Raw genomic sequence first — 27572 nt, 5'->3', positions numbered from 1 at the left:
TGGCTAACACAGTGAAACTCCGTCTCTACTAAAACTACAAAAAAAAAAAAAAAAAAAATTAGTGGGGCGTGGTGGCGGGCGCCTGTAGTAGTCCCAACTACTTGGGAGGCTGAGGCAGGAGAATTGCTGGAACTGGGGAGGTGGACGTTGCGGTGAGCTGAGATCGCACCATTGCACTCCAGCCTGGGCAACAAGAGCGAAATTCCATCTCAAAATAAATAAATTTATAATAATAATAATAATAATTGCATAGAGAAGGTAGTCCTGACCCCACTTTATGATGAATAAAAGGTGAGGTTCAGAGAGATTAAGTAACTTTCCCAAGTTTCCACAGCTGGGCCCCAGACGCCACCCCTCTCTGCACTGTCTCCCTGTTCACCAGCTGCCTTATCCAATGTGGCTTGGGTGTGTCTTGCCACACTTAGGCACAGCACCTATTATACAAACAAACAAATGAGCTGTCCATTATCTGGACATCTCCCACCTGCCTGCAGGGACAGGCCAGGGTGAGCTTAAGCCCTGGGGGACTGCATCTCAGAACCTGTCCCACAAACCACCTCAGGTTCCCTCTGAGACTGTCCCACACCCAGCCCCCTCTCTAGCTCTTTCCTTTACCTTCTCTACTGACTCCCCACATTTGCTCCCAGCAGATACAGCACTTGGTGCCAAGGCTTTCCTTTATCCCCAGGAGAGCCAGGCAAGTGGGGTATAAAAGGAATAGCATGGTGTAGATCCAAGCCCCATCAAGTGTACCCACTTGAGTTCTTTTTTTTTTTTTTTTTTGATACTGAGTCTTGCTCTGTCGCCCAGGCTGGAGTGCAGTGGTGCAATCTTGGCTCACTGCAACCTCCGCCTCCTGGGTTCAAGCCATATTCTCCTGCCTCAGCCTCCCGAGTAGCTGGGACCACAGGTACATGCCACCACACCCAACTAATTTTTGTATTTTTAGTAGAGCTGAGGTTTCACTACGTTGGCCAGGCTGGTCTCAAACTCCTGACCTCAGGTGATCCACCCGCCCGGCCTCCTAAAGTTCTAGGATTACAGGAGTGAGCCCCTCACCCTGACTTTTTCTTTCTTTCTTTTTCCTTTCTTTTCTTTTCTTTCTTTCTTTTTTTTTTTTTTTTTTTTTTTTTTTTTTTTTGAGAGAGGCTCGCTCTGTTGCCCAGGCTGGAGTGCAGTGGTGCCATCTCAGTTCACTGTAGCCTCTACTTCCTGGGCTTGCCCCCGTCTGCCTGTGAGGGAACCACGCAAGGGGAAATGCACACTGAGAGTGAGAGTGAGACTCAGTCTCCAAGGAAGAAACAAGAGAGAGAGATGGGGTTTCACCACATTACCCAGGCTGGTCTCGAATTCCTGAACTCAAGTTTGCCCACATCAGCCTCCCAATGTGCTGGGATTACAGGCATGAGCCACTGTGCCTGGCCCCTCATCTGAGTCCTGAATACCATCACCTTTTGGAGCCTTAGTTTTTTCACCTGGTCAGTGGGGATATAATTCCTGCCCTTGCCCACCTCGCAATGTGTAGGAGTCTATAAAGAGGAAATAGTATGTGATAAAATGTACAACTGAAAACACTGGACTGTAATAAAATGTTACACAAATGTAAGGGATTCCAAGTTGGTTGTAACACAGGCATTAAACTATAACTTCTCGAAGATATTGACCATAAAACTTACAGAGCCATGGGAAAAGAATCAAGAAATGTGCATGTTCCTGAGCCTTAACTTCTATGGGTGATTTTTTTTCTCTCTGCATTTGTGTTTCTCCATGCTTTCTGCACTAATTGTGTATTCTTTCTGGAATTAGAAAAAAAGTCAGAGCACAGTGGTTCATGCCTGTAATCCCAGCACTTTGGGAGGCCAACGCAGGCACATCACCTAAGACAGGAGTTTGAGACCAGCCTGGCCAACATGGTAAGACCATGTCTCTACTAAACATACACAAACAAATTAGCAGGGCGTGGTGGTGCATGCCTGTAGTCCCACCACTTTGGGAGGCCAAGGCGGGTGGATCACGAGGTCAGGAGATCGAGACCATCCTGGCTAACATGGTGAAATCCCGACTCTACTAAAAATACAAAGAAAAAAAAAAATAGCCGGGCGTGTTGGTGGGCACCTGTAGTCCCAGCTACTCGGGAGGTTGAGGCAGGAGAATGGTGTGAACCTGGGAGGCAGAGCTTGCAGTGAGCCAAGATCACGCCACTGCACTTGAGCCTGGGCAACAGAGCAAGACTCCATCTCAAAAAAAAGAAAAAGAGAAAAAAATTATATAAAAGTAATGCTTCTGAAATAAAAGTATCTAACTCCTGGTCTTATATACTGTGTTATAGTGAGAGATTTTAGCCAGGGGTGGAAAACAGGTTTATCCGCTGTACCAAGAGTGAACGTCCTCCTGCTGTCCCTCACCCAGCTTTCCCACCCTGGATGCCAAAGTTGAGGAGCTGGAAAGGATGGATTTCTCCCCAGCCAAAATCACAAGGAAGGGATTCCTGGCCCTATGTCTTCTTTGCTCTTCTCCCCTGCCTGAAGCATTGCAGTCTAGGAGAAACATTTCCCATGAGCCTCAGAGTCCGCAAGCAACAATTGTTCTGAGCTTCTCACCTTTCTGAGCTCCAGACCCTCACCTCCAACTGCCCCTGGGACTCATTCTGGAAGTTCCACTGGTTTCTCAAATGCAACATGACTGCAGCAGACACTATTCACTGCCTACCCAAAAGCCACGTAATCCCTACTTCTAGGCTGATAGAACTCCAGTGTCTTTGGGAAGCAGAACAGATTCAGGGGTGGATAGGTCCCTGCCCCAGCCCCGGTCAGAGCACTCTCTTCTCCTTTGTAGATATGGGTGTAGCAATGGACATGTGGACACATGAGCTAGCTCTGTTCCTTTTCTGGGGAGTTTCTAGAAAAGATTTCCTTCCCAGATGAAAGAGAGCCTTGGGCTGGTCAGAAGGTAGTGAGTTATCTCACTTGTTCACAGTCAGTTACAGATTGAACTGCTTGCTCTACTCTTTTCTCCCTTCTCACAGCTGCATTTGACTAGGCTTTTAAAAGAAAGAGGGGTGGCCGGTGCGGTGGCTCGCACCTTTAATCTCAGCACTTTGGGAGGCCAAGGTGGGTGGATCACGAGATCAGGAGTTTGAGACCAGCCTGACCAACATGGTGAAACTCTGTCTCTACTAAAAATACAAAAAAATTACCTGGGCGTGGTAGTGTGCACCTGTAATCCCAGCTACTCAGGAGGCTGAGGCAGGAGAATCGCTTGAACCCAAGAGTAGGAGGTTGCAGTGAGCCAAGATCGTGCCACTGCACTCCAGCCTGGGCGACAGGGCAAGACTTCGTCTCAAAAAAAAAAAAAAGAGAGAGAGAGAGAGGGAGAGCACCATGGGAGGAGAGGACCACTGGCCCCCTACCCTCCTTCCTGGGGCTCCTGTAGCTAGAATGGAGCTCTCTGGCTGAAGCAGCCATCTTGTGACCACGGTCCTGAGGACAGCAGGGGGTGGGGAAGCACTGGACCTTCAGTGACACTGTTGAGTTCCTGTCTCACTTCCAGACTGCTTGTTATGGGGGGAAAGTAAGCCCTTTACTTAAACTTCGAGTAGCTGATATTCTGTTTTTGCAGGCAGAAATTTATATAATGTGCCAGACTGAACTCTCCATTCATCCTTCCTAGGCCTGTTCCTACCCTGCATTTCCCAACCATAAAGAGCACTCCTGCCCACCAAGCCACCCCGGACTTCTCCCAGCCTCATGCTCATGGCTCAGTTCTCACCTATCTCTGTCCTCTGCTCCCTACCTCCTCTGCCACTCCTCTGCTCCCCCCATCTCCTCCAGTGGCAAGAGTCAGGGGAGCAGAGGACAGAGAGCTGAGCCAGAGTATTCACTGCACAAGCTCTCACCTCTCTACCTGTGTTCTTTGTTCCCTTCTCCCTGAATGGGAATGCCTACTTATTCTCCAAAGCCCATTTCAAATAGATCTTTTTCTATGAAGCACTCCTCACCCCAGAGAAACTTCCTTCCTCTGTGAGTCTGTAGCTTGTTACGCTACATCTACCTCTGTTATACTTCTTGTCATGTATTCTAATTATACATTTGCCAGAATTATACCTTCTTCATCTTTTTTTTTTTTCTTTGAGATGGAGTCTCCCTCTGTCACCCAGGCTGGAATGCAGTGATCTTGGCTCACTGTAACCTCCACCTCCCAGGTTCAAGCAATTCTCTGCCTCAGCCTCCTGAGTAGCTGGGATTACAGGCACGTGCCACCACGCCCGGCTAGTTTTTGTATTTTTAGTAGAGACGGGGTTTCACCATGTTGACCAGGCATTTCTTAAACTCCTGACCTTGTGATCCACCGGCCTCAGCCTCCCAAAGTGCTAGGATTACAGGCGTGAGCCACCACATCCAGCCCCAGAATGATACATTCTTTAGGACAAGGTTGTATTTCAGAGTCCCCAGTGCCTCCCAGTATCGTGTTTGACTTAAATGATTAGTAAATTTCTGGTGGAAAAGGCCCCAATATAAAACACCTTTTGGCCAGGCACAATGGTTCATGCCTGTAATCCCAGCACTTTGGGAGACTGAGGCAGGTGGACCACCTGAGGTCAGGAGTTCGAGACCAGCATGGCCAACATGGCAAAACCCTGTCTCTACTAAAAATACAAAAATTAGCTGGGCGTGGTGGTAGGCATCTGTAATCCCAGCTACTCAGGAGGCTGAGGCACAAGAATCACTTGAACCCAGGAAGCAGAGGTTGCAGTGAGCCTAGATTGCGCTACTGCACTCAGTCTGGGTGACAGAGTGAGACTCTGTCTCAAAAAAATGAATAAATAAATAAAACTAAACCACCTTCTGCTGCTTTCTGTGCAGGAACCTGAGTCTCATCCTTCTGAGCTTTTGCCTCTCATCTCCCTTCCATTCTCCCATCTTATCTAACTTCCTCTTTCCTGCAGTGGACTTCTGGGGAGAATTCCACTTTCTCCCACAGAGTCTGGCCCCCTTCTGAGTGGGAGGTGGGGAGGAAATTTTATAGAATATGTTCAGGGGAGAGGCAGGGGATGAGACAGAGGTGGTGTGGGGGCCATGTTGCCAAAGGCCTTAAATGCCATGCTAAAGGATGTTGAAATTACTCTGTAGCCCATAGATGATTAAGTAGAAACAGATCTTTTAGGTTGTAGTCTCTTCAATTCTCAAGAAGATAACTGGGCCGGGCACAGTGGCTCAAGCCTGTAATCCTAGCACTTTGGGAGATCGAGACGGGCGGATCACAAGGTCAGGAGATCGAGACCATCCTGGCTAACACGGTGAAACCTCGTCTCACTAAAAAAATACAAAAATTACCTAGCCGGGCAAGGTGGCGGGCGCCTGTAGTCCCAGCTACTTGGGAGGCTGAGGCAGGAGAATGGCCTAAACCCAGGAGGTGGAGCTTGCAGTGAGCTGAGATGGGGCCACTGCACTCCAGCCTGGCCTACAGAGCTCAAAACAAACAAACAAACAAAAAAGAAGATAACTGGACTAGTATCAAAGGATCTGGCTTTGGTTTGGCAATATCAAAGTTTCATCACACATCCGTATGCCCAAATGTAAGCTGGTCCACAGTAGGTGCTCCATAAATGCTTGTTGTTAAAGTCAATTGCAGGGCACAGTTATTTCCTTTTTTTTTTTTTTTTTTTTTTTTTTTTTTGGTGAGACAGAGATTTACTCTTGTTGCCCAGGCTGGAGTGCAATGGCGCTATCTCGGCTCACCGCATCCTTCACTTCCCAGGTTCAAGCGATTCTCATGCCTCAGCCTCCTAGGTAGCTGGGATTATAGGCATGTGCCACCATGCCCGGCTAATTTTGTATTTTTGGTAGAGATGGGGTTTCACCGTGTTGCCCAGGCTGATCTCGAACTGACCTCAGGTGATCCTCCCACCTCGCCCTCCCAAAGTGCTGGGATTACAGGCGTGAGCCACTGTGCCCGGCAATTGCAGGGTTATTTCTAAGTTCTTTTTTAGAGACTGTCTAGCTCTGTCACCCAGGCTGCAGTGTAGAGGCACAGTCATACTCACTGTAACCTCAACTCCCAGACTCAAGTGATCCTCCTGCCTCAGCCTCCAGCATAGCATGCACTATGTACCCCGGCTAACTTCTTCTTCTTATTATTTTGTGTAGAGACGGGTTCTCAAAATGTCACCCAGGCTAATTTCTTTTTTTTTTTTTTTTTTTTTTGAGACGGAGTCTCGCTCTGTCACCCAGGCTGGAGTGCTGTGGCCGGATCTCAGCTCACTGCAAGCTCCGCCTCCCGGGTTCACGCCATTCTCCTGTCTCAGCCTCCGAGTAGCTGGGACTACAGGCGCCCGCCACCGCGCCCGGCTAGTTTTTTGTATTTTTAGTAGACTCGGGGTTTCACCGTGTTAGCCAGGAGGTCTCGATCTCCTGACCTCGTGATCCGCCTGTCTCGGCCTCCCAAAGTGCTGGGATTACAGGCTTGAGCCACCGCGCCCGGCCAGTTTTTTTTTTTTTTTTAGTTTTTAGTAGAGACGGGGTTTTACCGTGTTAGCCAGGATGGTCTCGATCTCCTGACCCCGTGATCCGCCCGTCTCGGCCTCCCAAAGTGCTGGGATTACAGGCTTGAGCCACCGCGCCCACCCAGGCTAATTTCTAACTCCTAGCCTCACACAGTCCTCCCAGCTCAGCCTCCTAGTAGTCCTAAGTTCTATACATATATTTTTTTCAGAGTCTTGCTCTGTCGCCCAGGCTGGAGTGCAGTGCAGTGGCACGATCTTGTCTCACTGCAACCTCCACCTCCAAGGTTCAAGTGATTCTCCTGCCTCAGCCTCCTGAGTAGCTGGGATTACAGGCGCGCGCCACCATGCCTTGCTAATTTATTTATTTATTTATTTATTTTGAGACAGAGTCTTGCTCTGTCGCCCCGGCTGGAGTGCAGTGACCGGATCTCAGCTCACTGCAAGCTCCACCTCCCAGGTTTACGCCATTCTTCTGCCTCAGCCTCCAGAGTAGCTGGGACTACAGGCGACCGCCACCTCACCCGGCTAGTTTTTTGTATTTTTAGTAGAGACGGGGTTTCACCATGTTAGCCAGGATGGTCTCAATCTCCTGACCTCGTGATCCACCCGTCTCGGCCTCCCAAAGTGCTGGGATTACAGGCTTGAGCCACTGCGCCCGGCCTGCCTGGCTAATTTTTGAATTTTTAGTAGAGATGGGGTTTCATCAGGTTGGTCAAGCTGTTCTCGAACTCCTGACCTCATGATCTGTCTGCCTCAGCCTCCCAAAGTGCTGGGGTTAGAGGCATGAACCACCATGCCCGGCCAAAAGTCCTAAATTCTAAGAGCCAATCAACCCAACTGCTCAGCAACTGAGGGATGTTTGAGTGTGCATGGATATGTTCATTTCTGTCCTGCTTTCATTGCAATGGCAAACTCTGAAATACTCACCTAGTGAAGCATTACACTCCCTTAAAAACATTGTTTACAAAGAGTTTATAACATAGAAAATATCTTCTGTTGTAAAGGGAAAAAAGAAGCACACAATTGAAATGAGTCATATTTATTACATTGTCTAAAAGCAAGCAAAATCTCTTCCCCAGCAAAAAGCTGGCAGGGCAGGGAGGCCAACATTAAGAGCAGCAGGTGGTCCTCCCCGCCCTTTACCCTCCTGTTCTCTATTTTTTTTTTTTTTTTTTGAGATGGAGTCTCACTCTGTTGCCCATCCTAGAGTGCAGTGGTACGATCTTGGCTTACTGCAGCCTCTACCTCCCAGATTCAAGTGATTCTCCTGCCTCAGCCTCCCAAGTAGCTGGGATTACAGGCACCCACCACTACACCCAGCTAATTTTTGTATTTTTAGGAGAGATGGGGTTTCACCATGTTGGCCAGGCTGGTCTTGAACTCCTGACCTCAAGTGATCCATCCGCCTCAGCCTCCCAAAGTGCTGGGATTACAGGCATGAGCACCGTGCCCAGCCTATTTTCCAACTTCTGAAAAATGTGTGCACATTACTAATAAAGTGGGGAAGGGTATACTTTATGTTTCAAAATGACCTTGAGGGAGTAGGACAGAGATTGCTCTCAGCCCAGGTTCTGCTCCTCCCCCTGCTGCCTCGCCCCATTGCCCAGAGATACCCTCTGGGGCTGAACCAGGTTTCACTTGCCCCAGGGCCCTGCAGCTCTGGCCTTCCCCACCCCAAACCGCAGGGCACCCAGCAAAGGAGTCGCAATCCAGTACCTGCACCCGTTCCCAAGTGGAAATGCTGCCTCCAGGCAGCCAGGGCCTCCCCCAAGGCCTCAGAGGAATTTCCTCTGAGGAAATTCCTGCCCTCCCAGGAATTTCCAGAAAGGACTCATGGAGGAATTTCCTAGACGAAGACAGGCAGACAGACACACACCTCAGGCAGCTATCCTCACTAAGCGCAGATGTTTGCCTGCGGGTGGCGTGCTGGGAGCCAACACAGACACACAACTTTGAGGTGAGAGGCAGCACCAAGCAAGAATGGAGAGCAGACCCACCCGGGCAGGGTGGGGGCTGGCATGAGGAAGGGACTGGGAGGGGGCTCCAGAGTTGGTCAGCAGATCGAGTCTCCAGGCACAGAAGTCCCTACTGTTGTCTCTGTCTGAATGGCACAGTGCCTGCAACTCTCCCCTCAGCACAGCAGGCACCGCAGGGGCTCCGGGAGGGGTCAGGGCAGTGTGACTGTGAGTGGTAGGACTGCAGTCTGGGCTTGGGCACTTAGCAAGTTTGCTGTCCTGGTGGCTTGTCAATATCCCCTACTGGCCTGGGGGCTCCCCGAGGTAGTAATTTTATCTTAAACCCATCCTTACACTCTCGGTGCCCATCACAACACCCAGTTCATTACAACACTCAGTGTCTAGGGCTGCTCCAGTAGGGCGGAGGATGGACCCCCATATGGATAGGGGAGTGGATAGAGGAGTGATGGGATCAATGCCCGAAGTGAGATGAGAATACTGGGGACAGCGCCAAAGCAGGGAAAGAGGGCTCCAGGTCCTGTCGTGCTCAGAATTTCCCTGCACGCTTCTGCACCCAGCTTGCTCCAGACTTAGACGCAGGCAAGAGCTGACGTGGCCCCGCCAGACTGGGCCTAGCGAGCCCGAACCTGCCTGGCCCAAGCAGCTGCAGCGTGGGACCTCACACGTCCCCGCCCAGTCCCAGCGGTCAGAGAAACCAGGGAATCCGGCCCAAAGCTGTCTCCTCCAGGAGGCAACCGGGGCCACCCGCTGTAAAGAGCTGCCAGCATCCCTCCCCTCTCCAACCCCTCTGCTGGCTCCTTTTCGAAGCAGTTACGTCCAGCAGAAGTTAAGTTCCTTCACTGAACAGTGAGTGATTTCACTAAGTCCACAGATATTTACTGATCATCTACTGTATGTGCTAGATGCTGTGCCAGGAGCTGGCAATAAGATAATGAACAAAACAAAAACCCATGTCCTCCTGGAGCTTTGACTCTATGGAATGCCCGAACTGGGATGCAGTACTCTCGCCAGGGCCACGTGTCCTCCTAGGTGAGCAAAAGGCGCGTGAGGTGCCGCCCTGGGACCAGTCGGCGGGTGGACTTCGTCCTGGGCGGGAGGAGAGGGCCGCACCTCGGACAAACGCTTGGCTGGGCACGTCGCCTGGGGCAGGTGCGCAAGGGAGAGGGGGGTGGCGCTGGCCGTGCGCAAAACCGGGCCCTGACCCTGCCGCGGGGTTACAGGCCGTTGGTGCTCTGTATTTATTGTAAGCGCAGCGAATAGGGCCTCCAGCGGCCTGAGCGCACGTGGTGGTGCAGTGGAGAGCCGGCTGGGCCCTCCCCAGCTCCAGGCTCCTCCCCGGCGGGGTCAGAGCCAGACTTGCTGCGGCGTCCGGGCCCCGCGTAATTACAGGGGCTGTAGGCAGGCCTGGCCGTAAAATAGGAGGATGAAACGGCCTGGGAACCGGGTAAGCTGGGCTGGAGCTGGCCAGGGGCCCCGGGTCGGTGGCTTCCCGCGATGCGCAGCCGCGGGGAAGGGCCGGCTAGGGATGCGTACACACACAGCACCAACCCGGCTCTCACACAGCCACACAATCACTCACGTAAACCACCAAACGCACGCAGATGCACAACATTCGGCTCTCCCACTCTAGGCTCACTCGTGAGCCTAATCAAACACCTGCCCGCCCTCTCCACCCCAGGAGCTGACACCCGCCCGCCAAGCCCTCTCCAGACGGCAGCAGATCCTGGCGGGGAGAAGAGCCCCGAGAGGCAAATTCCAGCGGGTTTGTTTACACAGCGCGGGGGAGGGGGCCGAGCCGGGTACTGGGGCCCGACTGACTGGGAGCCCCAGCTCAGACTGGGCCAGCACCAGCTGTGCAGCCTGAGGACTGCGCACAAACACCCCTCCGCTCCACCCCACCCCCGCTGCACGCCGGTACGCGTCTCCCCTCCTCTTCACACGCTGTTCACAAACATTAGCATACTTCTGTCAAAGAGTTTCACACGCTTCCACACACGCGGCTGTGATACTACTCACAAATGCTTTCACACTAGCGCGCCATCACACGTATTTCATGTGTGGTTACAGTTTAAGTCACCCTTCATTCCCAGATTCTCACAGTCCATATTCAAGAGCCCGTTTGCACGGTGTACGCGTGTGTTGTCACACATACTCAGGTCATCAGTGCCCTTTAACGTATCTAAAATAAGAACGGACCCCTCTCAAGCCCAGGGTCCCGCGTGTCGCTCCTGCGCGCAGGCACTGATGGGATGGACAGAGGCGCCCTTAGCCCCGGCCGCACACGTTACACACTCGATCACACACAGCGTTGCACTTTATTCCCGGCATCTAGGCGATGACACAATCTCCAGAACAAAGACAACATTGACAAACCCAACAAAAACAAACAGCCGCGTGTGTGTGGGGAGGGGCAGTCGAGCGCAGAGTCCGGGAAGGGAATGGGGGAGGAGGAGAGGGTGGGAACGCCGGCGCCCGAGCCTGGGCATGCGAGGCTCGGAAAGGTACGGGGCATGTCAACAACCTCGCACCCTGCAAGGTCCGCGCGCGGAGCAGCAAAGCCAGGTCCTGCACCCCCGCGTTCGCAGACTGGCACTTGCGACTTCTTCCCTTCTCCCGCACGCGACTGCGCCGAGGGACGCAAGCCCACCACCCGGACAGGCTTACAAAGCTCCACGCAGACCCACAAGTGAGCGAACACACAGCTCTGAGCAGATCTGCCGGGGCAGAGGAGCGCGCTTCGCTCTTTCCTGCACCCCTAGCCTCCTCGCCTACCCAGCCCGCCCCTCCTCCACCTCCCCAGCCCCCAAGCCCCGGGGCAGCCGCGCGCCGGGCGGGGCGAGGGCGGGGCGGGGTGTCGGGCGGCGCCGGCCCAAAAGGCGGAGTCGCAAGGCGAAGGGGCCAGATCTGTGAGCCCAACGCTGACTTCGCCGCGGAGAAAGCCAGCGGGAACCCAGACCCCTAGGAGCCCCGCGTCCCCGCCCGGCCTGGCCAGGCCCCGCGCTATGGAGTTCCTCTGGGCCCCTCTCTTGGGTCTCTGCTGCAGTCTGGCCGCTGCTGATCGACACACCGTCTTCTGGAACAGTTCAAATCCCAAGTAAGCCTCGAGTCTCCCACTGGCAGCCTGGACTCCCGGCTGGCACTGCCCTCCCTACCGGGATAACTGTCCCAGCCAATCCCTTAGCTGAGCCTAGAGTAGATGACCGAGGTAGGAGGGCGACTGTAGATTTTCCTCCCCTCACTTCTCCCTCATATCTGGGAGCACTCCACCCGGGACAGGAACCTGCCCGTGTCTACTTGCATGGGCTTATATCTGCCCTTCCCTTCCTTCTCTCTGGTACCCCTATTACTCTGAAGTGAGGGACCTATGCTGGGCAGTTCCTGCCTCCAGCATAGACTTCGCCCCTGGTAGCCAGGGCCCTTGTTCTAGGTCCCCCCCACGTTGAAAGCCTCCACGCCCCTCCTTGTGTGTCCTTTGGGCATCTGACCACACTGACAGGTACCTGGTGTGACATCAAGAGTGCGCAGAATGTTCAAGGGAACCCTGAAAGGACCTCTCAGGAGAGAGCTGGGCTGTAGACATTCATTATGCATTCACCCTGTATTTAAAGTAAACCCGGAAAGTCCCCCACTAGGGGTCTTTTGGGGTGGCATGAGTGAGGCACATGCTGTGCATGGGTAGGTTGAGGGAATCACCTGTTTATGGGGCTCTCAAGTAGTAAAATTGAAGAGCTGGGAGAGGGAGATCCTTCAGAAGGAACAGAAGGGGTTAAAGGGATTACAGAAGGCTCTGGGCAGGAAGGAGTTAATTTCTTCTGGGCAGGTTTAGTGCTGTGAGGCAAATGGTACTGGGAGGAAGACTCTGTCGGCCCCTTTGTTCTTGCCCTTGAGTTTTCTGAAGTTATGGGAACAATATTTGTGGGAATACAGGAGAGGGTGGTAGGGAGGACGGGGAGAGAACTGGGCAGCTTGGTTATCACCAAAGCCATCTCACCGGCTTAGCCACTCTCAGCCCTAGCGAGCTTGCCCCCCACTCCCCTTGAGAAATATGTTGTGCCAGCTTCCTCTGACCCTGTGGCATCGTCTGGTGAGGCAGTCTGTTGTTTGTGGCTTGTTGGGGTCGGGGAGAGAACAGCCAGCTGCCAATCCCAGAGGGCAATGCCCTCCTGCACATGGATGCTGGGGAGGCCCAGCCAGCCCTCTGCCACCCGCTCCCTGTGCTTTGCCTCCTTGACCCGATGCATCTTGCCCTAGTATGGGAGAGAGCAAAGTCCCTGTTTATGCCCATTCCAGGTGTTGACTGAAGAAGGAGGAGGGGACAGGAAGCCATGAGTAGGGAGGGGGGGACCCTGGCCTTTTCCGTTCCCAAGCTCCCAAGTTTCCTCTCTTTCAGGAAGGAGCCTCTTCCTTACCCACCTCCCCGCCTTCCCTGACGCCGCTGCCCCCTTTCCCAGATGGGGAACAAGAGTCAAATGAAGGCTAAGTCGAGCAGACTGTACCCCCAGGAGAGGGGGCTGATGGGTGACCCTCTGGCCACACACACACACACACCCTATCATACCCAGGACTAAAGAGACGCCAGTCCAGAGTAGAGTCCGTAGGCAGCCAAGCTGGGCCCAGCGTGGGGGCAAATATGAGGCTACAATGAACGGGGTAGGTGAGGCTGGCATGGGTGACTCAGGCCAGTGGGCAGCAGCCCTGGGATCTCCAGGCCTCAGGCGGGGGCAGCATGCTGAGAAGGGCGCCAGCCTCCCTCGTGCTGGAGGGCAGGCCCCTCATTCTGACCTGCCGGCTCCCTTTGTTTGGAGGACAGTGTTGGGGGTGAGTGGGCACTGTGTCCTCCTGGGGTCCTAGGGGCTGTCCACATTTGACAAGGTAAATTTTCACAGGTTCTCATGAGTGCTGGGGCGGGTAGCAGAGGTGGATGAGGAATGAGTCAGTGCCCGTCACGGGAATGAGGGAAAGACGCCAGGCCCAGAGCTGAAATACCTGTTCCGAAATGGCTTCTATGTTTATCTCTCCAGAGAGGAATTTTAAAAGCCTCTCTCTGCTCCTCTCTCTCTTTCCCCAGGGTGGGGGAGGGGCCTGGTAAGCCCAGTTTGGGCGCTGGTGTGCTGCTGCAAAGCCCGGCTTCTCAGGGTCATGCTGATTGGGCAGTGGGTGCCCATCTCAGAGTCCTCTCCACCTGACTCCTTCCTCGCCCTCCCAGCCGTGGCCAGGGCTTTCGGTTCGAAGCAAGTTGACGCTAATTCTGCTGAGTCTCTAGCTGGCAGTGCCTGGGGGAATTAGAGAAACTGAGCAGCTTCGGGGGTTGGGGGGAGCACGTTTCCCCCTACTGGGACCCCACCCAGGCTGGAGCCAGGTGTCTGGAGCTGGTGGGGAGGGCTGGTGGGCAGTCAGGCTGGAGCCGGTGGGGCCAGGGGGAATGAACTAGGGGAGGGGAGCTGGCTCCACCTTGGGAGGAGGGGAGAGGAGGGGAGAGGCCGTCTCAAAGCCCAGAGCTCCAACATTTCATCTGGCGGGAGGTGGAAGTGTGGCTTTTGGAGAAAAAAGGACAGGGATGTTTGGGGGTGCTCTGAGAAGGGGAAAAGGAGACCAGCGTATAACTTTGAGTAGCTAGAAAAGGAGATTTAAGAGGGGCTGAAGGAATTGATGAGAGTGATTTAACTTAAAGGACTAGGGGCATTATCTGTGGGCCCAGGTATACTAGCTTCACTTTTGAGGAAAAGTGAAGCTAGGAAATGTGAGATCTACTCAGTGGGTCCGAGGAAACGTGAGAGGAGTAAGGAAGGTAAAGACATAGATGTGTTGGGGGCTTGGGGCTAGCATGTTAAAGAGAAAGGGTTTCCTGGATTCTGATTACAGGATAGACTGGTGGGGTCTCAGGTTGAGGCCTAACAGCATTTAAAAGGAGCAACTGGTATAACAGATTTGGGGAAATATTTATGGGTAGAAGAGAATGATAAGTGAGCTACAGAAATAGGTAGAAGCCCATCCTTGGGTAAATATCACGCGGGTTATGGAAAATGCTTTCGTACCTGAAAGATACTGAGTGGATGCTATTTGAAGGACCAACAGGAGACAGTGATGGTGCAGGGGAATGTTTAGAGATGGCAGAGAGAAATGTAAGACATCAAGATCAGTACATATTGGGAGTTGAGACTTTGGAAAAATCTCTTGGGGTCTAGTGTGAAATGTGAGAGGTCATGTAAACATTTGGAGGGCCAAGGATCTGGCCCGCCTTCTGAATGACCACCTGCTTCTTCCCCCGTGTGTGTCCCAGGTTCCGGAATGAGGACTACACCATACATGTGCAGCTGAATGACTACGTGGACATCATCTGTCCGCACTATGAGGATCACTCTGTGGCAGACGCTGCCATGGAGCGGTACATACTGTACCTGGTGGAGCGTGAGGAGTACCAGCTGTGCCAGCCCCAGTCCAAGGACCAGGTCCGCTGGCAGTGCAACCGGCCCAGTGCCAAGCATGGCCCAGAGAAGCTGTCTGAGAAGTTTCAGCGCTTCACACCTTTCACCCTGGGCAAGGAGTTCAAAGAAGGACACAGCTACTATTATATCTGTGAGTGCCTGTGAGGGGACAGTGTCTGTTGTTGTTGTTGTTTTTTTTTTGCCACCATGTACATGCTTGGGTACATGCTTGGTGCAGAGTCCAGCAGTAGAGGGCTCCTTCCAATCTTGAATTCTATTTTCATTCATCCACATCCCAATGTGAGTGAGCTTCTACGTGCTGGGCACTCTGCTTAGCACTACCAGCACAGAGATAGATAAAACACTACAGAGCCCCTGTCCTCACGGAAGCTGGGAAGAAACACACATAGGTTAACAGACCCTTAGAACAGTATGCTACAGTAGACATGAACACAGGGGCCTTGGGAAAATGACCTGGGTACCTGCCAGGCTATGGGGCTCAGAGAAGGTTCAGTGGGGAAGATGATCCCAGAGCTTAGGACAGGCAGAGGAGCTGGCCAGGCATGAAGGCACACGTACAAAGGGAGCATGATAACTTCAGGGAACTTCCTATGGCTCAGCCTGGCTGGAGTGGGAGGGACACAGTCAGTGAGGAGATGTGAGCCTGTAGAGGTGGACAGAACAGACCATGGGGGAATTAAAAAGTGATAAGGAGTTTGGACTTTATCCTGAGGGCTCTCGCCAATGATGGGTTTTATTTCATTTTACTTTATTATTTTGAGATGGAGTTTCACTCTTGTTGCCCATGCTGGAGTGCAGTGGTGTGATCTCTGCTCACTGCAACCTGTGTCTCCAAGATTCAAGCAATTCTCCTGCCTCAGCCTCCCAAGTAGCTGGCATTATAGGCACCTGCCACCACACCCAGCTAATTTTGAATTTTTAGTAGAGACAGGGTTTCACCATGTTGGTCAGAGTGGTCTTGAACTCCTGACCTCAAGTGATCCACCTGCCTTGACCTCCCAAAGTGCTGGGATTATAGGCGTGAACCACCGCGCACAGCCTGATGGATTTTAAGTTATGAGATCATCCAGCACTTTGGGAGGCCGAGGCGGGCGGATCACCTGAGGTCAGGAGTTCAAGACCAGCCTGGCCAACATGGTGAAACCCCAACTCTACTTAAAAAAATACGAAAATTAGCCAGGTGTGGTGGCGCACCACTGTAGTCCCAGCTACTCAATGGGCTGAGGCAGGAGGATCACTTGAATTCAGGAGGTGTGAGGTTATAGTGAGCCGAGATCACACCATTGCACTCCAGCCTGGGTGACAGAGCGAGACTCCGTCTCAAAAAAAAGTTTTGAAATCAGTTTTGTATAAAATGGATCTAGGACTCAGTCAGTGGGGGCTAGGCAGGAGTAGTATATATATATGTGTGTCTGTGTGTGTATATATATATATATATATATACATTTTTTTTTTTTTCTTTTTTTCTGAGACGGAGTCTCACTCTGTTGCCCAGACTGGAGTGCAGTGGCACGATCTCAACTTGCTGCAACCTCCACCTCCCGGGTTCAATTGATTCTTCTGCCTCAGCCTCCTGAGTAGCTGGGACTACAGGCATGTGCCACCATGCCCGGCTAATTTTTGTATTTTTAGTAGAGACGGGGTTTCACCATATTGACTGGCCAGGCTGGTCTTGAACTCCTGACCTCATGATCCGCCCACCTCAGCCTCCCAAAGTGCTGGAATTACAGGTGTGAGCCACCACACCCGGCCTAGGAGTAGTATTAAGTGGCCCAGGCAAAAGGAACATATTCAGACTCGGAGAAGTGAAGGATGAAATGTGGGGAGGGGCACTGTCTACGTTCTTTTTGTCACCACCGCCAAAGCTGAGGGTTATTTCCAAAGAATGGGAGGCTGGGCTGAACACTGGGCAGGAAGTTAGCAAAAACTAAAGAGGGTAGGAATCAAGATTAGAGGGAAGAGAATGAAATTGAGTAGGGAGCTGAGAAAACAGGGCAAGGGGCATTTGGGCTTACATTTTCTTCCAGCAAAGGTTTCTTACTTAACCCCCTATGGGCTTATCTTGCAGCCAAACCCATCCACCAGCAAGAAGACCGCTGCTTGAGGTTGAAAGTGACTGTCAATGGCAAAATCAGTGAGTGTCAGGGCCCTGTGGGCCTCCTTCTTCCATCTCTATGCTGGGCAGTCTGGTGATCTGGGATGGTATAGAAGTCTTGCAGCCCAGCCCCTCACACTCACAGCTCTCTGCCTCTTCGATACAGTACCTGATCTACTACCACTCTTGTCTTTCAGCTCACAGTCCTCAGGCCCATGACAATCCACAGGAGAAGAGACTTGCAGCAGGTGGGTAGCTGGAGCAGATTGGGCCTGGGGCACAGGAAGGGGTCTGCTTGAAGAGGTTGGGTACAGGAGGTGGCTCCTTTACCAGGCAGAGGCTGAGGGAATCCTGTTGGGCTGAGGGCCAGTGCAAATAGTGGAGTCACTCACATTGGCGGCCTTTGCCCTCTCACCTTGCAGATGACCCAGAGGTGCGGGTTCTACATAGCATCGGTCACAGTGCCGCCCCACGCCTCTTCCCACTTGCCTGGACTGTGCTGCTCCTACCACTTCTGCTGCTGCAAACCCCGTGAAGGTGTATGCCACACCTGGCCTTAAGGATTGGAACTGGGCTGAAGAGAGGGACAGGCACTCCAAACCTGTCTTGGGGCCACCTTCAGAGCCCCCATCCCTGGGAACCACTCCCACCACAGGCACAAGCTGTCACCTAGCAGCCTCAAAACGGGTCAGTATTAAGGGTTTCAACTGGAAGGAGGCCAACCAGCCTGGCAGTGCCATCCCCACCTTCACCTCGGAGGGATGGAGAAATAAGTGGAGACAGTCTTTTCCCACCATTCCTGCCTTTAAGCCAAAGAAACAAGCTGTGCAGACATGGTCCCTTAAGGCACAGTGGGAGCTGAGCTGGAAGGGGCCACGTGGATAGGCAAAGCTTGGCAAAGATGCCCCCTTCAGAAGACAGCCAGGATGCCCAGATGAACTGACTAAAGGAAAAGCAAGAAACAGTTTCTTGCTTGGGAGCCAGGTACAGGAGAGGCAGCATGCTTGGGCTGACCTAGCATCTCCCAGCAAGACCTCATCTGTGGAGCTGCCACAGAGAAGTTTGTAGCCAGGTACTGCATTCTCTCCCATCCTGGGGCAGCACTCCCCAGAGCTGTGCCAGCAGGGGGGCTGTGCCAACCTGTTCTTAAGAGTGTAGCTGTAAGGGCAGTGCCCATGTGTACATTCTGCCTAGAGTGTAGCCTAAAGGGCAGGGCCCACGTGTACAGTATCTGTATATAAGTTGCTGTGTGTCTGTCCTGATTTCTACAACTGGAGTTTTTTTATACAATGTTCTTTGTCTCAAAATAAAGCAATGTGTTTTTTCGGACATGCTTTTCTGCCACTCCATTATTAAAACGTATGACCATTGAGCCCCTGCTAAGAGTGAGTCTCTGTGTGCTACAACAGTAGCAACTGGGTTTGAATTTCTTTCTCTCCAAAGAATGCGTGCCCCTCACCAGGCCAAAAGGGTGGGTTGTTTCGTCCTCTGAGGGTTGTCCAGGAGCGGAGTGCTCCTGAGAGCAGTCTCTCGGGTTCTGAGCTGCACTCCACTCTGGAAGTTCTTCCTGTCCAACCTCTACCCCACTCCCACCCCCTCACCGCAGGGCTTTGGCATACTACCGTTCAGGTACTCATGCTGTTTGGGTGAGTCAGGGAAGCTGGGAACTCCAGCTGAGGCATGCAGCCCCGCCCCACAGCCACACCAGCAGAGACGTGTGGGAGGCTGGGGGGGAAAGTTCCCAGCAGCAAGTGGATTGGACCAGGGGTGGTCAGTGATAGAGGCGTCAGTGCATTGGCCACGTCACGTAAAGTTGACCTTGTTGCCCGAGAGGGAGGGCAAAAGAGGAAGGCTTGGTGATTCCTGGCAATGTCTGTTATTTTGAGAAAAGGCTTCAGCAGCAAACTCCAGAAAAAAACTTCCCAAACCCGTGGACAACTGAGGTTCTGATGTGAAGTTCTGGATGGAAAGCGTGCTGAAGTCTGGTTGAACTACCAAGCTTTTGTTTGGAGGTCCACCGCCGAAGGTGCACAGGCCTGTGGGAACACGACCGTTGAGACCGGGGGCGTCTAGATGATCCAAGGGGCAGGCAGAGTGTGAGGAGCGGCAAGTATCGGGGACACACCCGCGGACTCCTAGGAAGGGGACCGACCGTGACATGGAGGAGGTCTGGACCAGGGCACTGGGCAGTCACTCCGAGGGGAGGTGCGCGAGTTCCGGTTCGGCGTCGGAGGGAGGGTGGGGCTTCGGCGCAGTTTCCGGAGGCACGGCCCGAGCGCGCGGGGCGGGGCTCCAGCGCCGCAGGTCCGGGCTGCCTTAGGTCTCCGCCACCGCAGGCACGCGGCGGGCGGCGGGCGCTGGGTGCGGGATCCGACTCTGGTCGTGATGGAGGCGGGCGGCTTTCTGGACTCGCTCATCTACGGAGCATGCGTGGTCTTCACCCTTGGCATGTTCTCCGCCGGCCTGTGAGAGAGCGGCCGGCTGGGTTGGGGAGGACTAGGAAGTCAGGAAAGGAGAGAGAGGGGGCAGAGACGTAGCCACAGCACCTGGCTCTTCCGGAACCGGGATCAAAATGGGATCGGGTTGAGGAGACCGGGGTACAAGGGCGAGGCTGGTCACTAGGCCTGAGGGAGAAGGCAAGATAGCTGGGGGCGGAGGGTGGTCTGCAGTGGTCCGGAAAGGGTGACAGGCATTGGGCATCCGCCTCAAGCACTCTGCTTCTCCCTTCCCACCCCTCACCCCTCCCTTCGGGGCCCCACTACAGCTCGGACCTCAGGCACATGCGAATGACCCGGAGTGTGGACAACGTCCAGTTCCTGCCCTTTCTCACCACGGAAGTCAAGTGAGGGGGCGACGGCTGCGGCGGTGGGAAAGGCTATCAGAGGGAGGTGGGGGCGGGGCAGGAGGCGCAAGAGTGAAAGAGGCTTGGCTGGACGCAGTGGCTCCCGCCTGTAATCCCAGCACTTTGAGAGGCCGAGACGGGCGGATCACGAGGTCAGGAGATCGAGACCATCCTGGCCAACACGGTGAAACCCCGTCTCGGCCGGGCGCGGTTGCTCAAGCCTGTAATCCCAGCACTTTGGGAGGCCGAGACGGGCGGATCACGAGGTCAGTAGATCGAGACTATCCTGGCTAACATGGTGAAACCCCGTCTCTACTAAAAAATACAAAAAACTAGCCGGGCGAGGTGGCGGGCGCCTGTAGTCCCAGCTACTCAGGAGGCTGAGGCAGGAGAATGGCGTGAACCCGGGAGGCGGAGCTTGCAGTGAGCTGAGATCCGGCCACTGCACTCCAGCCTGGGCGACAGAGCGAGACTCCGTCTCAAAAAAAAAAAAAAAAGAAACCCCGTCTCTATTAAAAATACAAAAAATTAGCCGGGCGTGGTGGCAGGCGCCTGTAGTCCCAGCTACTTGGGAGGCTGAGGCAGGAGAAATGGCGTGAAACCGGGAGGCAGAGCTTGCAGTGAGGCGAGATCGCGCCACTGCACTCCAGCCTGGGCAACGAAGCAAGACTCCGTCTCAAAAAAAAAAAAAAAAAGTGAAAGAGGCCCTTTGGGTCCTCCTCTCACACTGAATCCTTTGAGCTATGTCCCTCCCCTCCACCCTGCAGCAACCTGGGCTGGCTGAGTTATGGGGCCTTGAAGGGAGACGGGATCCTCATCGTCGTCAACACAGTGGGTGCTGCGCTTCAGACCCTGTATATCTTGGCATATCTGCATTACTGCCCTCGGAAGGTAGACGCCCTCCCTTGGACCCACCTCTCTGCTGCACGCCCTGCCTCGCTGGCAGGGCAAACACTACTTCCTAGAAGACTGTAACAGCTGTCACTGCCACCCTTTCCAGGAAGGCCCCTCCAGGCTTGCAGGTCCCCTTCCTCTATGAAGCCAGCCTTCTGAGATTAACACATTGCCCCCATTTAGGCAAGGCTGGTAGCTCTGCCTAGCCTGAGATGCCTATGCTGCCTGTCCTGGGCTTCTGCCAACAAGCTAAGGGGAAAGGGGTTTTGTCTCCGACAAAACCCGTGGGTGAGAACGAGATGATTAGCTCTGCTTCCCTGCTCAATCACACAAGCATTTATTAAGCTCCTACTGTGTGTGCTAAGCACACAGAAAAAAACACATCTTTCCCTCCCCTAGAAGTCTCCATTGTTGTGGGTGGATAAGACTTTCCTATCAAGCTGTTGGTGGGAAAGAAGCTGTGACAGTGCAGTGCTGGAGGCCTAGACAGTTTGGCTTCCCCATTGGAGCATGGGAGAAGGCAGGATGAATTAACTCTAGCAGGGAAGTCGGAGAGCACGTCTGGAAGTAAGGCTACTCTCTCCCCTGCAGCGTGTTGTGCTCCTACAGACTGCAACCTTGCTAGGGGTCCTTCTCCTGGGTTATGGCTACTTTTGGCTCCTGGTACCCAACCCTGAGGCCCGGCTTCAGCAGCTGGGCCTCTTCTGCAGTGTCTTCACCATCAGCATGTACCTCTCACCACTGGCTGACTTGGTGAGTGGGGATGTCCAATGAGGTAGGAGAGATGAGTCAGGCTCTCATAGCCACATACTATGGCTTACAGCCCCGAGGAAGGGGAGATCCAAACCCTGGAAGGAGACAAGGCAGTAGAGGTGGGTGAGTGGGAGGCAGGAAAGGTTGGGTGACAGATCAGGGAGGGTGTCTGACCTTTTTCTTGAGGAAATTCTTAGGCAAGTGAAGCTTTACAATGTGCTTGGGCCAAGAGAGTCTTTTATTCTTTCCCACAGGCTAAGGTCATTCAGACTAAATCAACCCAATGTCTCTCCTACCCACTCACCATTGCTACCCTTCTCACCTCTGCCTCCTGGTGCCTCTATGGGTTTCGACTCAGAGATCCCTACATCATGGTAAGCACAACAGGGATGGGGTGACAGGGGTGCAAGGTAGAAAACTGGCTCCTCTCCTCATAGCAGTTCTTGTGATTTCAGGTGTCCAACTTTCCAGGAATCGTCACCAGCTTTATCCGCTTCTGGCTTTTCTGGAAGTACCCCCAGGAGCAAGACAGGAACTATTGGCTCCTGCAAACCTGAGGCTGCTCACCTGACCACTGGGCACCTTAGTGCCAACCTGAACCAAAGAGACCTCCTTGTTTCAGCTGGGCCTCCTGTCCAGCTTCCCAGGTGCAGTGGGTTGTGGGAACAAGAGATGACTTTGAGGATAAAGGAACCAAAGAAAGAGCTTTACTTAGATGATTCGTTGGGGCCTAAGAGATGAAATTACGTTTATTTTTTAGAGATTTTTTTTTTTAATTTTGGAGGTTGGGGTGCTATATTTAGAATATGCCTTAAAAGGCCGGGCGTGGTGGCTCACGCCTGTAATCCCAGCACTTTGGGAGGCCAAGGTGGGCGGATCACTTGAGGTCAGGAGTTTGAGACCAACCTGACCAACATGGTGAAACCCCATCTCTACTAAAAATACAAAATTAGCTGGGCATGGTGGCACATGCCTGTAATCCCAGCTACTTGGGAGGCTGAGGCAGGAGAACTGCTTGAAGCAGGGAGGTGGAGGTTGCAGTGAGCCAAGATCATGCCATTCTGATATGAATATGCCTTATATGCCGATATGAATATGCCTTAAAATAAAAGTGTTCCCCACCCCTGCCCATGATGGTTCATTCTCTACTCATGATTCTAAACCTGTCTGGTTTGGTGAAGGGTAAATCCACAGTTATTCTCAGGTTGGTAGGGTAGGTCAGAAAAGGTATCTCAAAGAACCAAAAGGTTGGAAAGACCCAGAAAGGCCTTAAAAAGAACAAAACTTGGATGTTATGAAGAATGGAAGTTAGGCTTCAAGCAAGTACTTCTGGCCAGGTAAGGTGGCTTATGTCTGTAATTACAGCACTTTGGGAGGCCCAGGCAGGAGGATCACTTGAGCCCAGGAGTTTGAGAACAGCCTGAGCAACACAGCGAGACCCTGTCACTACAAAAAATTAAACATTAGCCTGGCGACGTGGTGGCACATGCCTGTAGTCCCAGCTACTCTGGAGCCTGAGGTGGGAGGATTGTTTGAGCCCGGGAGGGTGAGGCAGCAGTGAGCCATGATTGCACCACTGCATTCCAGCCCAGGCAAAAGAGTGAGACCCTGTCTCAAAAAAAAAGAAGTACGCCGGTGGCTCACGCATGTAATCACAGCACTCTGGGAGGCCGAGGTGGGCGGATCACGAGGTCAGGAGATCAAGACCATCCTGGCTAACACGGTGAAACCCCGTCTCTACTAAAAATACAAAAGATTAGCCAGGCGTGGTGGCAGGCGCCTGTAGTCCCAGCTACTCAGAAGGCTGAGGCAGGAGAATGGCGTGAACCCGGGAGGCGGAGCTTACAGTGAGCCGAGATCGCGCCACTGCACTCAAGCTTGGGCGACAGAGTGAGACTCTGTCTCAGAAAAAAAAAATAAAAATAAAAATAATAATAATAATAATAAGTACTTCCTATAGGGCTGAAAGGTCCAAGAAAGTGAAATGTCATTTCCATCCTGAGAGATCTTGAGAAGGCGACTTTGCCTCCTTGGGAGCAAAAATGGGAACACCAGCAAGACGCAAAATATAGGCTGAGATGGCCTCAGGAAGGTGGTTCTTTCACATTCACTTCTCGACCGTTAGTACATTGAATCCCCAACACCCATTTTCCATATTCAAACTAAACGAAGTTAGAAAATACTGGCTCTTTAATGGGGAATGGGAGGAAGGGCTGTCCGGACAAGAATGGGGTCAGGCTGTCAGAAGCGCAGCCCCCTGCGGGCTAAATCGGCTCGGGCCTCCTGTATCTGGCTCTGCAGCTCGCGTGCGGCGTCCTCGCAGTCATGAAAAGTGGCCACACGATAGCCCACAGTGGCCAGGGCATAGCAGCCGGCGGACACCAGCAAGTAGGCGGGCAGTGGCCACAGGACTTCCTGGCAGGACAAGGGCAGCTCCAGGCCCAAGGCTCCCGTGGTCAGGGCCGCCCAGGTGGAGCCCAGGATCGCCAGTCCCCAAAGCCACTGCGCTAATTTCGTCATGGTCACTGCGAGAAAAGAAAACAATGCTCCCCTGAGGAGCAGAAAGGAAAAGCGGACCAAACTCAACCGAAGCCCGCCCAGGGAGAGAGCATTTAAACCAGCCGTAGCCAGAGCGGAATCGCCGATCCCAGCAGTCCGAACTTGAGTGCCCACAAAAGGTGGAAGGGTCCCTTCCACCTTGCTACCCCCTCTATATTTGAGACCCACTCCCCATCTCTCGCCCTCTCTGTTCAGCTTTCAACCTACACTTACCTCCGCCCCACGTCTCCCCTTCCCCGCGCGGCCCGGATATTCGCGTCCGGAAGTCCTCCCTGGCTCACGCTCCGCTTCCGCGCGGCCTTCTGGGAGTTGTAGTTCACATGGCGGTCCATGGAGTACTCTTGGCCACCGCCTCAGTCTAGGCGGGGTCCAGCGGGCTGCGCTCCGCAAACCCGGAGCAGGCTGGGTGTGGAGAGGCCTGGGCGCTGCTTCCCCACCTTGGGGTACGCTCCAGGCTGGCTTGGAACTTGAGGACATCCTTAAATGTTGCAACAAGATGGGAATATAATACTGTTCCCCTTAAACTCAATTCTCCAGAGCTGAAATCCATTCATTCATTCGCTGGTTCATTCATTCGAACGTGTCTTTCCTTTCTTTCTTTCCGTTCTTAACAGGGTCTCTCTAGACTGTCTAGGCTGGACAGAACTTTTTTTTTTTTTTTTTTTTTTTTTTTTTGAGACGAAGTCTTGCTCTGTCGCCCATGCTGGAGTACAGTGGCGCGATCTCAGCTCACTGCAACCTCTGTCTCCCAAGCAGCTGGGATTACAGGCGCATGCCACCAAGCCCGGCTAATTTTTGTATTTTTAGTAGAGACGGGGATTTCACTATGTTGGCCAGATTGGTCTCAAACTGCTGACCTCAAGTGATCTGCCCACCTCAGCCTCCCAAAGTGCTGGGATTACAGGCATGAGCCACAGCGCCCAGCCAGAATATTTACTGATTACCATGATAGACTTTGGAGATACAGAGCTATCACGAGACTCGACCCCTCTTTGGATGGAGGGGGAAAGCAGGAGTCAGGGAAGCAGTTGCATTGACAACTAACCATGAAGGCTTGAGATTATTGTTAGAACAGAGGTAGTTATATTTTCACAAGGACAACAACGAATGTAACTTGGAGCCAGAGGAAGAAGGGCTCCAGGAGGCTGTGTTAAAAAAAGAAAAGAAAAGAAAAGAAAGATCGGAAGATTTACCTGAGGTGGTGAAGACACTGAAAGAAGGAGTATAATTCTTTCGAACATTTTTGGGGATGAATTTATTATACAGAGAGAGAGAGAAAGAGAGAGAGAGAATCAAGTAAGAGAAAAGATTAGGCAATTATCAACTTCAGAGGAAACAAAGAGTTATAAAAGAAAGGAAAGACAATTGATAAAAGCCTGTCTTGTAAAGACCACATCTGTAGTTTGACAGTTAGGTTTATTAATTTGCTGCAACAGAGAGAACACACTAGAAGAACTGTGGGGCAACTCATTAAAAAGGAAGAAATATGGTCATTACAGGTGATATGGTTTGGCTGTGTCCCCACCCAAATTTCAAGTTGATATGTATCTCCCAGAATTCCTACTTGTTGTGGGAGGGACCCAAGGGGAGATAATTGAATCATGGGGACCAGTCTTTCACGTGCTATTTTCATGACAGTGAATAAGTCTCACAAGATCTGATGAGTTTATCAGGGTTTTTGCTTCTTCTTTTGCTTTTTCCTCATTTTTCTCTTGCTGCCACCATGTAAGAAGTGCCTTTTGCTTCCCACCATGATTCTGAGACCTCCCCAGCCATGTGGAACTGTAAATCCAATTAAACCTCTTTTTCGTTGTTTTTTTTTTTTGAAACGAAGTCTTGCTCTGTCGCCCAGGCTGGAGTGCAGTGGCGCGATCTCCACTCACTGCAAGCTCTGCCTCCCGGGTTCACGCCATTCTCCTGCCTCAGCCTCCTGTGTAGCTGGGACAAACCTCTTTTTGTTTGCAGTTTTGGGTATGTCTTTATCAGTAATGTGAAAATGAACTAATACAAGAGGATACTGGAAATGCTTGACTTTAAAATTTATATTTTAAAATTTATTTACTTATTCATTTAGAGTTGAAGTCTCACTATGTTGCCCAGGCTGGGCTCAAACTCATGGATTCAAGTGATCCTCCTGCCTCAGCCTCCCGAGTAGCTGATACTATAGGCTAGCTAAAAGTTAAATGAAGCACTGTTTTCATAGGTTCGAGGTAAGCATAACTTTAAGTGAAGGGATCAAGAAGAAGTTCAAGCTGAGGGACCACTTGGAAATTACAAAGTTAAGATAAATGTAGAATATAGTGTCCAAAAACCCACTATCTAGACTGGGCACAGTGGCTCATGCCTATAATCCCAACACTTTGGGAGGCCAAAGTAATCCACGTGGCTCAGAACTTCTAGCAAAAGTAGGATGTTCCATTCGCACTGACTGATTTCAGACAGCAAAGTTTGTGACTATGATTTTAGAAAATGAAGTTTCTCAGCCTTATGTCTTTGATGTTAATTAACAAAAGCAGTTTTTACAGATTCACAGTCTTAGCACAAACACAAATGGCTCAGCTGTGAAGAAAATTTTCACAGCCGTAACAATGTAAACACTAAGTATTGATTTAACTAAAAATTGGAACTGGGCACAGTGGAGCTGTGATCCCAGAACTTTGGGAGGCCTAGGCGGGAGGGTTGTTGAAGAAATGTAGAGGTAAGTACCAGAAGAAGTAGTGTAGAAACTGGAGCATAGTTGTATATGTAGGTTGTATATGTAAGGGTTAGAGAAGAGGAGCAGGGAATGGTTATTTTTCATTAAAAGCCTTGTAGAGTTACAACTCTTTTTTTTTTTTTCTATTCTTTTTCTTTTTTTGAGACAAGGTCTTGCTCTGTTGCCCAGGTGGTGAGCAGTGGTGCGAACACGGTTTACTGCAGCCTCGACCTCCTGGACTCAAGCTATCCTCCCACCTCAGACTCTGGAGCAGCAAGGACTACAGAAGTGGGCCGCCACACCCAGCTACTGTGTGTGTGTGTGTGTGTGTGTGTGTGTGTGTACGTAGATGGGGTCTCCCTATGTTGCCCAGGCTGGTCTCAAAATCCTGGGCTCAAGCAATTCACCTCAGCCCCGACAAAGTCCTGTTATTACAGTCGTGAGCCACCGCACGCACTGAAGTTACAGCTTTCAGAATTTGTTTAGTGGGTTTTCTGGTTTTCACTTGAAAATGCCCCGCCACCCCCCCAAAATTTGTTGAACTAGTTGGCGTTTAAAACTATACACATTCCTTTGTTAAAGTAAAAATTGAAACAAATAAAAACTGGTGTTTTTTTTTTTTTTTTTGAGACAGAGTCTTGTTCTGTGGCCCAGCCTGGAGTACGGTGGTGTGATTTCGGCTCACTGCAACCTCCGCCTCCCAGGTTCAAGCGATTAGCCTGCCTCAGCGTCCGGAGTAGCTGAGACTACAGGCACGCACCACCACGCCCAGCAAATGTTTGTATTTTTATTACAGACAGGGTTTCACCA

General features: G+C 52.1%; 3 protein-coding genes and 1 non-coding gene across 14 annotated transcripts; 3 read left to right on the top strand and 1 right to left on the bottom strand.

The window, feature by feature from the left end:
- The first annotated feature begins 8441 nt into the window (after positions 1–8441).
- Positions 8442–18348, top strand: EFNA1 (ephrin A1). Of its 3 annotated transcripts, XM_030936097.1 has the most exons (6): positions 10189–10240; positions 11015–11572; positions 14759–15054; positions 16993–17058; positions 17217–17267; positions 17442–18348. In XM_030936097.1, the coding sequence occupies exons 2-6, from the start codon at positions 11481–11483 to the stop codon at positions 17552–17554; spliced, it is 618 nt and encodes a 205-aa protein (XP_030791957.1). In that variant the 5' UTR covers positions 10189–10240; positions 11015–11480; the 3' UTR covers positions 17555–18348. The 3 variants fall into 3 exon arrangements, with proteins under 3 accessions (XP_030791958.1, XP_030791957.1, XP_010362934.1); XM_010364632.2 differs by lacking the exon at positions 10189–10240 and having other exon boundaries at positions 10882–11572; XM_030936098.1 differs by lacking the exons at positions 14759–15054; positions 16993–17058; positions 17217–17267; positions 17442–18348 and adding exons at positions 8442–8459; positions 9381–9507 and having other exon boundaries at positions 10157–10240; positions 11015–11481.
- A 503-nt stretch (positions 18349–18851) lies between these two features.
- Positions 18852–22639, top strand: SLC50A1 (solute carrier family 50 member 1). Of its 9 annotated transcripts, none has more exons than XM_010364623.2 (6): positions 18855–19224; positions 19784–19861; positions 20629–20752; positions 21347–21508; positions 21763–21882; positions 21964–22639. In XM_010364623.2, the coding sequence occupies exons 1-6, from the start codon at positions 19178–19180 to the stop codon at positions 22063–22065; spliced, it is 633 nt and encodes a 210-aa protein (XP_010362925.1). In that variant the 5' UTR covers positions 18855–19177; the 3' UTR covers positions 22066–22639. The 9 variants fall into 9 exon arrangements, with proteins under 9 accessions (XP_010362930.1, XP_010362933.1, XP_010362925.1 ...); XM_010364629.2 differs by having other exon boundaries at positions 18857–19186; XM_030936096.1 differs by lacking the exon at positions 18855–19224 and adding an exon at positions 19286–19484 and having other exon boundaries at positions 19784–19881.
- Positions 22640–23680: 1041 nt separating this feature from the next.
- DPM3 (dolichyl-phosphate mannosyltransferase subunit 3, regulatory) lies at positions 23681–24412 on the bottom strand. The gene is made up of 2 exons (XM_010364621.2): positions 24281–24412; positions 23681–24033 (listed from the first exon to the last, which is right to left on the bottom strand). Exon 2 carries the CDS (start codon positions 24026–24028, stop codon positions 23750–23752), a length of 279 nt encoding a protein of 92 aa, XP_010362923.2. The 5' UTR covers positions 24029–24033; positions 24281–24412; the 3' UTR covers positions 23681–23749.
- Positions 24413–27219: 2807 nt separating this feature from the next.
- On the top strand, positions 27220–27281 carry LOC115899414. Its single transcript, XR_004059126.1, has one exon. It is a non-coding gene; the product is annotated as a U7 small nuclear RNA (small nuclear RNA).
- The last annotated feature ends 291 nt before the right edge of the window (positions 27282–27572 follow it).

Source organism: Rhinopithecus roxellana, chromosome 8 (genome assembly GCF_007565055.1).
Source record: "Rhinopithecus roxellana isolate Shanxi Qingling chromosome 8, ASM756505v1, whole genome shotgun sequence".
Lineage (NCBI taxonomy): Eukaryota > Metazoa > Chordata > Mammalia > Primates > Cercopithecidae > Rhinopithecus > Rhinopithecus roxellana.
This window is presented reverse-complemented; position numbering and strand designations above follow the sequence as displayed.